At 46.4% G+C, this 16692-nt stretch overlaps 1 protein-coding gene across 38 annotated transcripts in view; it reads right to left on the reverse strand.

Moving 5' to 3' along the window:
- KCNMA1 (potassium calcium-activated channel subfamily M alpha 1) overlaps positions 1–16692 on the reverse strand; it is a 753494-nt gene that overhangs the window by 212572 nt on the left and 524230 nt on the right. For all 38 annotated transcript variants that reach the window (XR_014825729.1, XR_014825730.1, XM_084993162.1 and 35 more), the window contains 1 exon segment: positions 16247–16338. Coding sequence is in view for 36 of the 38 variants with exons in the window: in XM_084993162.1 (XP_084849288.1) it covers positions 16247–16338 (92 nt within the window). In the remaining 2 variants the exon portion in view is untranslated.

Here is a 16692-nt window from a genome sequence, read left to right on the forward strand (position 1 = left end):
TATAAAATATATTCCAATGCAATCAATATTATCCCTTAAGCCTTTAATTAGCTTTCACTTCTCTTAAGAAGTAGACAAATGTTGGCAGGAGAGGGGAGAAAAAACGAATTGACTTTTCTCCTTTGGTGCTAGCTGTCCAATACCATTCTAGACAATTGAAAATATATATCTTTAAGCCACAGCATGATTTCTGGGGTGGAGAGCAGTCTCTATCAAAAAGGAAGGGGGGAAAAAAATCTTCCTTCAACAGAATTGGTATTTTTGCTCAGAAAAAGCGAGATTGATTGAAAGCAGATTGCCTTTTTGCCCAAGAAGAGTTATTAGGTACATTATCATGGCAACCTTGGAGAACCCATATTGTTCCAATCTGTCCTCTATCTGATTTGAAGATTTACAGCTTCCTCCTTTTGTGCCAATAATCATTTCCCTCCATTTTGTTTTCCATACAGTGGAAGTTATCAAGGAGCCCACATATTGAAAATGTTTGAATGCAGTTAGAATTGATGGATGGGGAGAAGCTGCTTCTCTAACTCAGCATCTGCATTAGCAGATCTGCTCCCACTGCCCTGTAACTGAGGGAGCCCTAGGGGCCCTGCAGGAGTGCAAGGGGTGGATGGTGAAAGGGGGAGTTTTATTTTCCAGAAATATTTTGGGGACTCTCACGCCCCAGGGGCATTTGTTTGAGGAAGGATGTTATTGCTGGGAGCAGAAGCAGAATTTCTTGCATCTTTGGTGGTTGAAAATATAATTGAAAATATTCTAAGATTGAAGAGCAGGGTGTGCCCTCTTTGGAAACAGAGTGATGGCTGGTTCACGGTGCCTGATTTGAAGAATGGCCCAAAGATCCTCATCCAAAGTTATCTCTGTTGGTTTCCTTGACACCTACAAATCTACCATGTGAGATTCATCCTTTGATAGCCCTGTGTGAGCTCAGCTCAGACACTAAATAATCCAATAGTCATGGGCAAGGTACCAATTCTGCATTTCACAACTATCAAGTCAGAGTCTCTGAGGGGCTGGAGCTAGTTACCTGATTCATGAGATTATCTTGAGGATTTATTTAAATAGATGATACATGTGAGGGGTCTACTAACAAGTCTGGGCCATCGTAAGCATGGTTAAATGGTTGGAGTTATGTGATATCTCTAAATCAGGATATAACAGATACGAAATGCTCTAGGGCTCCTGGAGTCTCACCTCACCCTCAAACAACCCTGTGTTCCCATTATCCGTCTCTTTTCAAATAACCTCTCTGAACCTCAGTTTCCTTAAGTCATGTGCCTGATATCCCACAGCAGGTAAAGTGATTTGCCCAGGATGTGGTCCAGATCTCTGACTCTAATTCTGATGAAGACAAAGGTGATGATGTGGAGAGGGCAGAGGCTTGGATATTTCAGCTTCTGCTCCTTCACAACAGACTGGGCTGGGCCAACAGGAGGTCTTCCTGGACACATGGTGGAGGGGCTGGTAAAAGGTCCTCCCTGGGCCAAGAAAGAAGTTTATCCTGAGGCCTGGGGTAGACAGGGACGAAGCTCACTTCAAGCATCACCACACTGTAGTATCACTACCTTCTTGCCGCCTCTAGTCAGCAAGGCCAGCAAGCTCAAGACAGCAAAGGCTAAAAGACAACAGAAACCCTAAACCAAGTTTTTAACTGAAGTCACACAATTTGGCAAGCCAGAGGGCTGCAGGTGATGTGAATGTCCATTTTAGACATTACATGCTATGACCAGCTCATGAATCCAGAAGATGACAAAAATCTAAATGACCCACTGACAACAGAGACTATTCAGGAAAGTTAGCTATGAAGGGCACTAACCCTCATCCCCTCTGTGGCTCTGGCTTTAAACTACTGGTGGTCTTAACGACTGATGTCTACAGGGCCTGGCCTCTCAGTTTATAAAGGTGGCCAACAAACCTACATCAATAACTATTCCTGCTGTGATGTCCTTTTTGGTTTTTGAAGTTCTGTCAAGTCTTAGGAACAACTCTTTACTGGGATAAACTAATTTTAAAGGCTTGGACTAAAAGATCCATCTCAGATGCATGAGGAAGCATCTTAAATGCCAAAATAGTAGCCAATGGCATTTTATGGAAAAGAGCTAGTCATCTAGTATAAGCAAGCATGCCTGGTTTGGGTAAGGGCTCTGTAAACATGGGATGGGTTGAATTAGGAGTGGGTAACACGCGTGTGTCATGGATCAGGCATGGCATCAAGGGGTGGAGGGTGACTTAATAGGATTAATGCTTGACTATTAGGAGCTCTATCAGGGTTGAGAAGAAAGCTGCCAATTGCTTATTTCATGGGTACCTCTTCTTTAAGCATATACTGGAGTGCCCCTCCCATTATCAACCATCTCTGCTTCCAGAATGAAATCCCACACACACTATTCTCAATCCTTCAACTCCCTTCCTGGAGGTGGGTCATGAACATGGGAACGTCCCAGGTGAGCTGGAACTTGAGGTTCAGAGCACAGGTCCACTGGTGTCTTTCAGAATGGATCGCCTAGGGAGCTGACTTATGGTAGGAGGCATGAGAGGAAGACAGACAGGAGGTCTCCAGACAAAGTTCCCCAAGGTTCCAGTGAATGAGGCACCCAGAGATCCACTGAGGTTCAGTTCAGCTCAATGAGAACTAATATCTACACACTTTTAAAAAGACTCAGGTAATGCTTCTTAAAGCCGATGGACTTTGAAAAAGAGATCTGTGACAATGACAGGCTCCCTTCCATGTTCTCATGTCTATTTTGGTATCAGAATGGTACTTGTTGAATATTTAGTCTAGTGTCTGCATTCTTTGGATACAGAAACTTAGACTGAGGTCCAGAGATCAGGGCAAGGGGAATGTCAGAGCAAGGGCAGACTACCCCCTTGGTTTGATGCCTTCTGACCCGAAGCATCTGGTGCAGAGCTGGGCCAAGAATCAGGAGACTGGGGTTGGTGGGGGTGGGGGGCCTGTCTTGTGTGACCTGGGGCCAGTCACTGGAAAATGAAGAGGCTCAGGCTGATGGGGCTGCACCCACTGAAGCAGATACTAATGAAGCCTCCATCAGCGTTCCTGCTCTCTGCCCCGTCTAGCCATCCTATCTTGTCTAGACGTCTGTGATAGCTTCCTAATTCAGTTTCCTGTTTCCTCCCTCCATTGCAAAAAAAAAACAAAAAAAACCTGAAGAGTGAGGACTGAGGCAAATCTGACTACATCACGTCCCACAAGGACAGGGAGGTCTCTGATCTCTCTTTAGCTGCCAGAGCCTCACTCTAGGAAGACAATGTAAAATGCACAGCTCTGGGCTGTTTATTTTTAAAGATACTATATCCATTTTTACTGGAACATATATAAAGAACTTAGAAAACCCATAGCTATCCTGTCACAATAAATCATACAGAGTAAATTGAAAATCCTATACAGCTTTCCCTGAATACATTGTGCTCACTTTGTCAAAGAGGGAGATGAAATGTGGCATATATTGATCTAGATGTCTCTGTAAAACTATAATATTTATATCAAATACATATGCTAGACTCTTTTCTGGCTTTCTGCTGAGCCTTCTAATCATGCTTTCCTCGTCCTACCCCTCGCCCTCAACCAACACCTCCCACCATTGGAAACTGCATCTGATGGGAATGCATTTTAAGACGGTCCTGTCAAGGGAATCCAGCCGCATGGTATCACTTAGAAAGCAGGGCCAGCAGTGGCGAGAGAACCCACAACCCAAATCACACAGCGGTCAGTACCCCAAGTTCAGTCTGTCCCTCCTAGGTTGAATTGGAACCATTCAGGGCTACCTAACTGCCTCTCCAAGACTCTCCCATGCAAGCTGAGACTGAGGACGATTCTGGGCTTTACATTCTGTCTCACCTGATCCTGCATTCTGCGGCTGCCTCATCAGGCAGCTCCCCCTGCTCTGGGTCACGTCGTTCAGAGCAAATATTACCCGGGTTTTTCCTTAAAGTTCATGACCGCACTGCCCAAAAGGAAGGAGGCTGATCCTAATCCTACCTTTCTATTGCCTCTGGCACCAAGAGCCCATCCCAAAGGCACTGCTTTCCATGCAGGGGCGATCAGCTTTAGCAAACGGAAGCCAGCTCCAGACTATGTGGACCCCATCCTTCCACGCCATCCTAAGACGCAGCCCAAGACCCTCAAAGCTTGCTGGGCTTGAGAACTCTCTGCTGGCCAATGGACTGGTTGGCCAAATGTGCTTGGCTTGGACACCCTATGTCATCAAAAGCATACAAGCAATGTTACAGTTAATTAACCACAGCCTTCCGTTCACTGGCTGATTCTACCACTTCAAGTCATCCACCACGTCTCACGTTCATAAGAGAACAGTACATGGAAAGAGGACAGAAACAGAAATAACTGTGAGCCCATATGGAGCTCCCAATCCCAAATCCTGGCTTTAACCATTTCCCTTAAAATTAATGAAAACACAAAACCAAGCCAACCAAAAAACCCAAGGAGGTTCAGAGAGAAGATAACTATCCACCCAGGGCCCATGTCTAGTACTTTGCTAATCACAAAGGAAGGCAATGTCTTCTCCCTCCTGGTGAGGAAGAGAATAAAGTCATTATCTCATCCTGCTGTCAACAGAGCTATTCTAGAGGAGACAGGCTGTTTGGTTGTTTCTCTAAATGGGGGCAAAAGGCTGAGCGAATAGATCCCAACAGGGCAGCAAAGGCACCTCTGTCATCAGAGCGCCAAGGTCAGAGGATAGACTACGGGTAGCCCCAACAGAGAACACTGGGATGTCCTGACCAGACCAGAACTTCCTGCATGAAGAGGGTACATCTCATCCTGTGCAGACGGTCAGGATCTAAACTGCCTCGAGGGCTCAGTATCCTCACTTCCCAAGTCACAGTTAGACATCCATAGTTACACCACGAATGGGGAAGGATCACACACCTTCCATAGCTTGTTGCCTGGAAGAAGCCTCAGTCCAAGTCTTAGAAATAAATACTGAGAGCAAATACGGACATGGACTGTATTTCCTAGTCTAGCATGCACCCTCCTTTCAAGAGCACCTCATTTTTCTGAACATATTAAGAGAGTTTACATATAAATTTTATTTAATTTTTGGCCACACTCACAGCATATGAAAGTTCCCAGGCTCAGATAAAATCCAAGTCAGAGATGCAACCTACGCTATAGCTGCAGCAATGCAGGGTCCTTAACCTATGATGTGCCCTAGCAGGAACTCCCCACGTTTAAATTTTAAAATGACATCAAATTAAAGAGAGTTTAGGGTTTATGAGTTAATTTTTGATCATTACTTCTTGAATTTGGCTATAGGATGAAACTGCAATTACCTGAATGTACAGATTCTTTTTTTTTTTTTTCTGTTTGGCCATACCCACAGCATAGGGAAGTTTCTGGGGCCAGGGATCAAACTCGCGCCGCAGCAGCAACCCAAGCCACAGCAGTGAAAATGCTGGATCCTTAATCCCCTGTGCCACCAGGGAAACTCCAACAGGTTCTTAAAATTGGGTGTTAGATATGTTCTGGGGACATACACACATATACATATTTTAGGGGACAACATCAAAGTACTTAGAAGGAAAAATGCAATGATCCAGACCTAGCGAAGAGCCCACGGCTTACCATGGGTTGGCCCAGGGTTCTGGTTGGGATGCAGAGTTTCATTGGAGAGAGCCACTGGTTAGAAAGGCACATTCCTTCAGAACTACATTTGGGATAAAATGAAAACCTAAGCCTTGGCCTGGGGAAAGGATGGCGTCGGGCAAGAAATGGAGCCACAGGTAAGCCCTGCTTCCAAAGCTGCCCCCTCATCTGGACCATGGGCTCCATCCAGCCCAAGGAATAGCACCTCATTTTTATGTGGGGGAAACGCCCCTCACCAATCAGATATAGTCTTGGCCCCTTTCCTCATGGTTCCCGGCCTGAACTAGACCAATCAGTGCTTTTTGATCTTGTGGGAGCTGATTGATCCTCATGATGAAACCCAGGAAACCCAACTTTCCCTGAATTCCTGCCGCCTGGACCCCAGCGCTGCTTCTCTGGCTCATTTCTGTCCTTTCTGGGATCTTCGGCTTTCCCCTGAATGCCGCAGGTACTCTAACCTTGCAAAAAGAAATCCCTTTCCTGCTGAAGTCAGCAAGAATCAGTTTCCATTGCCTGTTACCAAAGAATTCTAACTGTAGATTTGATTCCCTTGAGCTTCTCATTAAATTCTCACAATAATCCAGTATGCAGGTACCAGCAACCATAATTTTAGTTTCTTTCTCTTGAAATCAAGCACAGCTTTGTGGGGCTCCTGGGCACAAGCCTTTCTGTGTCTCTCATTTCTTGCTTTTAGGAAATAGGCCTCATTCGGCCTCCTTATCCTTACCTGAGTTCCTAAGGGCATATTCTAACAGCTACGAATCAGAAAGGGAGGGGATGCAGAGACCAAGCAGGAACAGTCAAGAAACCATAGTACAGCCTTGGAGCAGGGTCGTGCTTCCCCCTCAAGAAATACACATAACAACATCTTTGAGCTCTTCTGCAGAACTAAAACCCCTAACAAATGGAAGACGTTAACTACTTGATGAAGCATTCCAGGACCACCACAACTAGTCCCAGGGCCCCTAAACACCAGCTTTGATGATGAATACAAGCTTGCAGTCTACCCTGATCCTTATCAGTGGCTCTATTTTCCACTCCCCAACTATAAAACTACTTCCTATCCTCTGCCAAAGGAGGGTACAGTCTTTAAAGCATTAGCTTGCTGTGGCTTCCTTTGCCTGGCAAAGCACTAAAGCTATTGTTTTTCTCATTCACCCCAAACTCTGTCTCCACATTTCTATTAGGCACTGGTGGACAGAGGTCAAGTTTTGGCAACACCCTCCCCTCCCTCTTTCCTTCCTTCCCTGAAGAGGACTTCGCCTTCCTTTTTCAGGAAGCAATTCCACAACTGCCCGACTCTCACAAACTGAACAGATTCTTCCTTGCATCTCTCCCCAACACCCTCACCCCTCTGCATTTTATTCACTCATTACTGCAAGGTTTGGTGGCCTTTGGCCCTTTGTAGGTAAGCCAATCTTCCTGTGACCTGATTCTTCCAATATTAGATGGCTCTCTGCCCTTACAGAGAAATCCAGGCACTGAACAACAGCATGTTCCTCTATTCTGATCACATCAGATGTGCCTGTCTCCACTTGGTAATACTGCTTCTGAGCAGAAGGCCCCAAGAGAAAAGAAGGTGAAGGCAACGGTCAACTACAGCCTTTGGGGATGAAGGTGGAATTGAGGGAGAATGAGTCCAAAGAAACTTGATTTTCCTAATTTTGCTTAATTTGCTTAATTTTGCCTTGTAGAGGGGAGGCTTTTAGCTTTGATGTGCAGTGTGAGCCCCTCCTCTTTCTCGAACACCCTCGGTAAATCAGGCATCATAGCCCTAGAACATATGCTGCTGGAGTCGGCCCTCCCATTGAGTTGACACAGGCTGGCCTCATTCCCCAGCCACACCCAAGGGTGTTGCTCCAGTGAGCACATGCTCCTTGCCATCCACTTTGAGTAGACCCAACACACTGAGCCTCCCACATCTTACACACAGAAGAACTAGGAGGGGTCCACAAGTTCCAGGGCTTGCTAGGGCATAAGATGCCCCAGTGGGATGTTTGTAAGATACAGAAAGGATCGGAATTCAGGGTAGCATCAGCAGCTTCCCTACCCTCCCAAATCTCTCTGCACCCCTATTCTGCTGGTTCCATCATTAGATCCATAGGTTTTCAGGTGCACAAGTCATCCCACTGTTACCTTTGCCCTCAACTACTCCAATGGGGACACTTACAATGTGAATTATCAAATGCTTTTAGGAGCATTCCCTTTAAGAGGCCTGTGGCCTTCATGATAATTTTATACCTTCATGACTTTATTGAACAAAATTCCTGCCAGAAGAGCATATTTCCCTGAGAAGATGCTCCTCTGTAATCAAGCTTCTGTTTAGCTGCCACTGGCTCCTTGGGTGATTCTGATTGGTCAAAGTCCCAGGTAAGTCACATTTTCTGGCTTACACTTTTAACCACAGCAACTAGCACAGTGCCTGGAATATAACAAGCCGCTAATAACTGTTAGTTGAGCAAATATGTTGGGATGGGAAGCTTTCCTAAATCTGTTCTCTATACTGGCTGGCCATTTGCCTTTGAGACCAGTGGCTAAGGTCAGAAAACCCTTCGCAGAGATGTACATGCATCTATCTCTGAATGGGCCCCCTTACTGAGAAACGCAAAGAGGGGAAGTAAGATTGCTTTTACAACTGGTACCCACATTTGGAGCAGCCCCTGTGGTTTTGGGAGTGGGAAAAGGTGACTGTTATGCAACACTCATACTAGATGTGGAAGCTCAAACCCTAAGAGGCACAGAATTGAGTTTCCGTGAGTTTCACTTTGCATCAGCCTCCAAGGTATTTTAATAAAAAGAGACATCGGGCTTGGCCAGTTAGAAAGTTTCCTAGTTTACTGTCAGTGTAAGATGGCAGCATCAGTGGCATGAACCCCAAATCGACAAGGAAGTGCCTTGCCCAACTCTGGAAAGACTTCTTTGAGAATAAATGACAGAGCGGGAAGTCAGAAAACACAGTGCAACTTAAGTCTCAGCTGATTGTGTTTGTTCGTTAGATTCAGAATCTACCCAGGAAGGATTCACCCAATCAATTGTGAGGTTAAGCAGAAAGGCTTCAGGGCTTATAATTAGAAAAGTCATATTCAGAATTCTTTTTCTTTAATGGAAAAAAAGAATATTTGAGAGCAAAAAGGCTAAGTTTGAACATGACTTTATTTTTTAAGGTACACAGTTCATCTCCCACCTACTTTTCTATTCTTGTTTTCAGAACAATTGCTAGAACATTTTGATAAGTGTGTGGAAGTGAAGAGAGACAGCAGAAAAGTGGTGGGGGGGGGCGGGGGGAGAGACAAGCCTTCATTCCATTAGCATTATCAGGAAATTGATTTAATATGCATCCAAGTCTCCTTAAATAGAGCTTCAAGTTTGAAAGGGACTGAAGATGTGGCTTATAAGAATCCAAAGCAGATGCAGAGAAAGAAGCACCCACATCCACACCCACCAAGACCCCTCTGTGGGGAAGGGATACCTGGCACTTTACATTATATGGTACAGACCTAACGACACTTGCGTTTGGTATCTGCCCCTCAGTACTGAATTTCAGAAGCAGTCAAGAGGTCATTTTTCCAAAGTATTAGGGCCATCAATTTTTTTTCCTTCCCCCCAAGTTTAATGCTAATCAAAGCAGAATGCCTAATCAGTCCAAGATGGTCTGTCAACTTGAATTATCTGTTTGTCTTCCTATTTACTGTATCTGTCTGTCTACAGTTCTTCATATCTCTGTGAAGATCAGTTATGGGGGCCTGTGTTTCCTTCTGACTAGAATGGCTACCAGATGATCCATCCTGGTGACATGTTGATGATTTGCTAATTTATGGCTTTTAAAATCGAGGCATCTGAAAACATGGCTGGGAGCTCAGGCTGGGGATCACGTGGGTCCCGCACGGAGAGGAGTCGATGTTTGTGTAATATGCAGCACTTCAGTCCCATCTCAACCAGGGCAATATCTGTGGTGCAGAAATCACCAATGGCATCTTCCAGGGGACACCTCTCACCGGAGGGGTCCCCCTACAGGCTGAAGAGGGAGGAGAGGGGTGTGGCCTGAGCTACGCATGGATGAGGAGGGGAAGGACAGGGTTCCCAGCCCAAGACAACACCCTGTGAATCAACCCCACATCCTATTCCCAAGCACTGGGGTCAGGGCTCCTCACAAAGAGCAGAGAAGGAAATGTTACTGAAGGAAGACTGTGACCTCTGGGAACCCAGAGGGGAGGTTTACATAAGCTCTGAGCTGGAACTCCCTGACCACTTTGGTGGCCCAATAATGCAATGTGCAGCTCAAGATACATGGCATTTTTTGAGATTTTTATGGATGTGTAGAAGTACATGTATCCCCAGAGTCTGGCCTGCAGCAGGCACTCAATAAACACACATGGAAGAGACGAAGATGAAGGCATGACACGTTAATTCTCTTTGGGGGGAAGAAATGGACCATGGTGCAGGGGGAGGGCGTGGAGATTAAATGAGTCTTTGGAAAGAAATAATCCTTTTTCTTGCACAGCAGACCATTTAAGATTCTAACTCTTGGGGAAAAAAAAAATAATAGTCTAGAACCAGGTGGGTAAAACCTGAGTGGTGGAGAAATAGAATGTCATATTGATAGGTGGCTCAGGAGGAAAGAGAACGTGGTATTAGGAACAAAGAATGGGGAGAGAGATGAAGGGATTATTTCTGATAAGAGGAGAGACAGAAAATTAAGTGACTGATAATCAGGAACCAGGAGAGGGATGCAGGATGGCCTCCCCGATTGGCAGCAGACAGCACTACTGCCCGCACACCCAGTCCTGAGACAGAAATGAGATTTTAAGATAGTTCCCTGGGGGCAGAACTAAAGACTGATGCTGGCAGGAGGGGTTCCCATAATAGGAATTTTAAAACCTAGGGTCTTAGCTCCCCTCCACTGAGGCAGCAACTGAAGCTGGTTTAGGTAGTTGTGGAACTGGCTGTCACAGCCCCTTCCTCTGAGGGCTCGCCTCCCAGGACCACTTTATCCCCATTAATAATCCTTGTTTTGCTCTATAATAGAATCTTAAGTCTTTCTTGCTCTCATTTTTGCTGCACGTATTAAAATCTGTACTTGGCATTTTCTATAGTCATACCTTTGCCACTGCCTATCACCTCTCAGAGACTGTAACCTCCAGGTGACAGGTTCCACGAGGAACCAACTCACCCCGGATCCTTGACACCCAACACCACCCAGCATCACGCCCAACAGGGAGGTCAATGAGTGAGTATCTGCAGCCTGAGCGAGTGACCCTGTGAAGGTGTTGACAGGAATGGAGAGTGAGGCAGGTAACCGATAGGGCTGTGTGTTCTCAGTTCTTGAAATTTTGTTCCAAATTACCGAATTCTCCTCAAAATATGAGCACTGACATAAAAGGACATACGAAAGCATCCTGTTTCACTTTTAAATGGGAAAGCAGAATAAAGTCTGCCCACCTCTACAGATTTAAGGCTGCTTCTTACAATGTGGAGGCCACACCTGAGGTTGAAGGTAGCCTGTCCTAACACCCTCCAGGAGGACACAGCCTCCTTGCTAAGACTCCCACCCAAAGCTGTGAAATAAACCCAGGGAGCTTGTCTAGGACTTTCCAGGAGTTCTCAGTGACAGTTAAGAAACCACCACCAAGAATGCTCTGAGCTGTTCTGCAGACCCACTGGGGAAGTGAAGGGCCAGGTGGGTGGGGGTGTCTGCCAGGCCACAGGCTGCTCCTCTTTACATGATAAGCAGGTAGGCTCTGCCCAGGGGGGAGGCCAAGTCCAACAGCTCACGCTGATCCACCATGGCTGGTCCCTAGGGAATGACCTCGCCAGAAACGATGGAGCTAAGAAGGAGATGACTATGTTGAAACCCACAGATAAGGCAGGCATCTCACTTATGGTCAATGCTGCATCTGTCCATCCTTGAGAGCCCCTAGACATGTTCGAGAGGTAAACACCTTTCCCAGCTCACCAAATGAAGAATGTCAATGAAGAAGAGTTTTGTCCCCTCCCCACCTTTCTGTCCTTGACCCTGAGACCAAGCTCCTTAGAGGCACTAGGTGAACAGGAGGAGGAGACAGGCCTGGCACAATGCCCATGATTTCTCTTCCTTGTCATCATGTGTAGTGCATTCTGGCCCTACGTGGGTAGAGATGGAAGAAAACATATAACATGTGGGATCACTGAGATTAGAGAAGAAAGGGGTCTCAAGAGACAATCTTGAGAAGCAGCGTGGCCCAGTGGAGCCGACTGTCCCCAGGTTCGAATACCCGATGGACCCTTCACTAGCTGTGATGTGTGATGTCAGGTACGTCACTGCAAAGGGGAACGATGGTCATACCTTCTTCACATGGTTGTCATGAGGCTAAGGAAATACACAAGTGTCTGTAGGTCATAGGATGCAAGCCCAGGGCGGGGGCTGGATTAATCCAAGTTCTCATTTCCGGAAGCACGTGACACTCTCCTGTCTGTATAAGGAGGGGGGCTAGAGAGGCCCCAGCATCTCTATCTCTCAGACAGCTTTCCTGAATTGGAGCTAGAGCCCAGTTAGCCTGTGACAACTGCTCCCAAACCAGAAGGGGATGCAACTCCTCATCCAGCCAGGGGACCTTCCTCCAAGTAAATTTCATTCAGTTTCCTGGCTCCCTTTCCCTACTCATTCTCCTCAACTGTCCATCCCTGTGTCCTCTCAGCATCTGGCTACCAGGAATCAGTAGACTAATCCAAACCCATCCATCCTCCCAGCTCCCATTAAACACCTGGCCTGGGACAGCCTCAGTTTCGGGCCCCAGGTGCCCGCCATGGGAAATACGACATCTGGACGACTCCCCAGCCTCTGACAAGGGGTTATGGCAGATGGATTCTTCTCTGTGGCCTAGTATTTTCCATGGCCCTTGGCCATGTGACCTCAGACCAGGATCTTGTCATTGCTCATAAACTAACCACGAATGGGCTGAGCCACAAGCAGAGGGGAAACCACTGGGGGAAAAGGCAGGGATGGTGGGAGGAAGGAGAGCAAGCTGGGATCCCAAGGCCATGGGAACCTCACCCCTCTGCTTCCCCATCTCTGAGCAGCTTTGAGCTTCCATAAAGCGAAGAAGGAGGAGGCAGGCCGGGCTGCAGGAGGACTGCCTTTTGGAATAAGATGTGGGGTCTCAGCCCAACAGGCTAATTGCCCCCAAGACCTCCAACTCAAAGGGACCACCTGCCTGGACACTGGTCAAACTTGTGCCTAACAACTCCTAAGCTCCTAATCTTAGGAACCCCGACACACACATCATAATAGATAAACTGGAGAATGGTGGTCCTTCACACACATGCACAGGCTTATATCTAACCTGGGCTCTGGAGGTCCTATGAGAGGGCAGGTGAGGAATGCTAATGAGAAAGCTGGAGTAAGCCCCTGTGGCCCTTGATGCTGTGTGGCTGGTGAGGATGTCCTGGGGATGCTATGTGCAGTGTTTGCATTATACCAAACACACAGATGAGAACTGAAAATGAGGTGCCAATGAAATCTACATAGTATCCGATATCTTAAAATTAGGTATTGCATAAACAAAACCCGGCAGTTCTCTACCCAATTTTTATTTTACTTTAAATAATCTTGGAATCTCCGAGTTGTGTGTCTCCATAGCTTTGGGTCATCCCATTACCCTGCCTTCTCTAACAAAGTTAATGCATTGTGAGAGAAGTTATTTCTGAGTAAACTATGCACACATAAACAAACCCCTTAACTATGTATACGTTTTAATTAATTCTTGGGCATCTAGCTGATGAAATCCTACGAAGAACAGTTACATGAACTTGTGTCCACGGGTAAAGCGCATATATTTATGCTACACAAAAAAACACGGGGTGAAGTGTGCTATTTTAAGAGGCTGAACTCTATCTTTCAACAAAGTTTAGCTGCTTTCCTTTTGCAAATGCATTTAATTTTATCTGGAAACTTTTTGACGTTAGAAATAGAACAACTGTAGTTTCTCATTATGTTTGCTGCCAGAATCCATGCTTGGTTGCTCAACTAAAGACCTTATATTGCTAATTACTACCACATGCCCATATCCCAAGCGAAAGGAAACTTATTGATTCTGACAGCCCATTCTCTCAACACTGAATTCCAAATGAAAACTCAAATTTTGGCCAAACATAACATTTCATCAATCTTGTTCTACTGACTGGAAAAACAACATCAAACAAAGGGTGCTAATGGCCCTTTATTACCGTTCCTTTCCCAAGCTTATATTTTCTGATGAAAGATCTAAGTGACCAAAGGGCTTCTTTAAACTACTTAGTAATTAGCTTTTTGAACCAGGAAACAATGCGTAAAGTAAAGTGATAAGTCTCAGGGCTGATGACAGAACCTACTTTCTGTCCTCGGGGTCGGGGGACATCGGAGACCCAAAGTGAACATTAAAAGCAAAGTGTGCATTTTCATAAAGAGAGAAGAAAAGGGAGAGAGAGAGAGAGGGAATCAGACTAAAAGCGGTGATAAAAGACGCTGGAGATGGAGCCAGAACAAAAGCCTCGGGAAGCCTCTGATCTGAAGTCGTCGGCCCACAGGGGTCTGGGTGGACGTGCTGAGGCACAGGGACCACTGGAGGGGACTGGGGCAGGTGAGTCACTGTGGGTCTCAGAACCTTATCTGGGTCACCTGTCAACAAAAGCCGCCAGCCACCAGGCTCACCCTCACTGGGCCAGGGGAGTTATTTTGGAGGGAAAAAAAAAAAAAAAAAATCACCTGGAGTGAGAGTCAAGAAATGTTTTCCACATAGACTTCAGGGCAATTGATTTTATTGTCTTCTTCGGGTGCAGTGAGTAATAGGGAAATGCTGGCAGAGACCAGGGGGTGGGGAGGCCATAAAGGGAGCCGGAGGCCCAGGATGCCTTCTGCTTTATGGTGACCTGTCCGCACCTTCAAGGCAAAGCGGACGGAGAAGCTCTTTTCCTCTTGGCACGGAATAAATGACCAGTGGAAATCTCTGGATGTATTTGGCCTTTTGGATCTAACCAATGGCCCAGAAATCGGAACAGCTTGGTCCTCATCTCATCCAGGGCTGTTAGGATAATAGGAGGAGGTGGGCTCCATTAGCAGGAAGGTGGAGGAACGCACTGCCTCCTCGGAAAGGACGCCAACTGGCCTCCTCTGGCCCGTGGTCCTCCGTGCCTCAGAAAGCAAACGGGCATCCTGTGGGTAGTTGGAGAAAATGAGTCCTTTTTGCCACCTCCTCATTTTCTGAATGGCGGCCTGGACACCTGCGCTCAGGGGCAGTGGGGTCACTGCCGGGAGAGGAGGCTGGCTCTGTCCAACGTGACCGTCAGGCAGGGAGGAGGTGACGGATGGGAAGGTGAGGCTTCCTCCTTCCTTTTTCTCTTATAAAACAAAATGAGCTCTTCAAGGGTTCACTTAAAAAATGTATGAGATGAAAAAAAGAAGAAATAACCTAGCTCCGTGATGGGAACTTCCGTGACTGGGAAGAGGCCTGGGAGTGAAAATATCATGCGTCTTGTATGGATCCTGCAGTGGGTCCTTACTGGGTGTGTTCACAGGTACAAAACCCCTGAGCTGTGCGGTAAAGATGTGTATGTCTTACGGAAGTTAAAATGGAAAACACAACCCCAAAGTGAACAAAGCCGGGTGCCCAAGAGAAAGCCTTAAAAAGAAGACAGGATAGAGTGGTCCCTTCCAGCCCTGCCTCCTGCCGCCTTCTCCTCTGGAGATGGGGGAACAATGGAGCACCCAGGCCCTATTAGGCATTTACCTACTTGGGAGTAAAACTTCCGATTGACAATGGACCCTCACGTTGACACTGATGACACTGATATTGACAAAAGGTTGTAAGCACAAACTGAAAGGACGCATCAGAAATAGCATGCCGTGCCCGACACACCATAAATAGGGTATTTCTTGCCCAGAAGGTGTTGTTTCAATTGAGTAACGAGTTCCTTTGAGAACATGCTTGGTGCCTCCCAGCTAAAGAGAACTGGATCTCTGGTGGCCACAGTGCCAAGGTGACCTTGATCTTGCCTTCCCTAGGATCTGCCTTCTGGAGGGTGAGCCCATGCTATTGCTACCCAAAACTAAAGGATGCATTGCTTGAGTCAGAGGGACCTGAATGTAATCACTCACCTAGTCGATAGAAAGAATGAGTGAGCTGGGTTTAAGTGCTGGGGATCAGAACAGACAAGGTGGGTGGGCCCTGCTCCATATGGCCCTCTTTTGGGATAAATCCACAATGCCTCTTGGAAAAATGGGTGGTGAGGGGGAGGTGTGAATGGCAACAGCCTCAGGAGTTGGTCCACGTGTGAGAACTCTCGGGGGTAAATCTGACATCACACTCCACCCAGAATGTGGCCTTTTGGGTGGGGTGGGAGAGGGGGCAGGATTTTGGTGCCACCATCATAGGGGCTCTGAAAGTCACTCAACCACATCTTGTCTGATGCAACTGACTTACTTTCTGCCTCCATGTTTGTTAAAAGTCCCGCCGAATTTATTCCGATTCAGGATGAGAGCAGCAATTTCGGGCACGTAGCGGGCAAACATTGCCTACATGCATGAGACAAAGAAACAAGAGCCAAAAAAAAAATGGCATGCAGAGAGGATTCGACCGCAGCGGAAGCAGCAAAACCTCTTGGCATACTTACTTTCTTCCACTAACCGCACTATAGGAGCCCCCGTATTTCTTGCGGTTTCCTATTAACTCTATGATTTCAGGGACGTAGCTGGCAAACATGGCCTGAGGAGAAGATAGGAGACAGAAGAGAGACTAAAAAGACAGGCCAAAGAAAGGGGGTGACCTTTTCAGAAGGGGGGGGGGGCTAAGATCTGAAAACACAAAAGGGATTAGAACTGCAAAGGTACATATTAATATGTTGGACTGTAAAATAAAATACGAACACCAAAACGGAAAGCTCCTGAAAATACACAGGACAAAACAAACATGAGCCAACCTGGACAAATGAAAAAAAAAATCATAGTTGAGAAAAATGTAAAGGAGACAGGAATAAGCAAGCTGACATCTAGCTTTTCTTCCTGAAGGGAATTAAAGGAATGCATGCTGGAGAAATCTCTCTCTCTCTCTCTCTCTCTC

The sequence above is a fragment of the Sus scrofa genome, chromosome 14 (genome assembly GCF_054392235.1).
Source record: "Sus scrofa isolate SSC_HxYL_T2T_F1_AM1 chromosome 14, Sscrofa_HxYL_maternal_Yorkshire_Landrace_v2.0, whole genome shotgun sequence".
NCBI lineage: Eukaryota > Metazoa > Chordata > Mammalia > Artiodactyla > Suidae > Sus > Sus scrofa.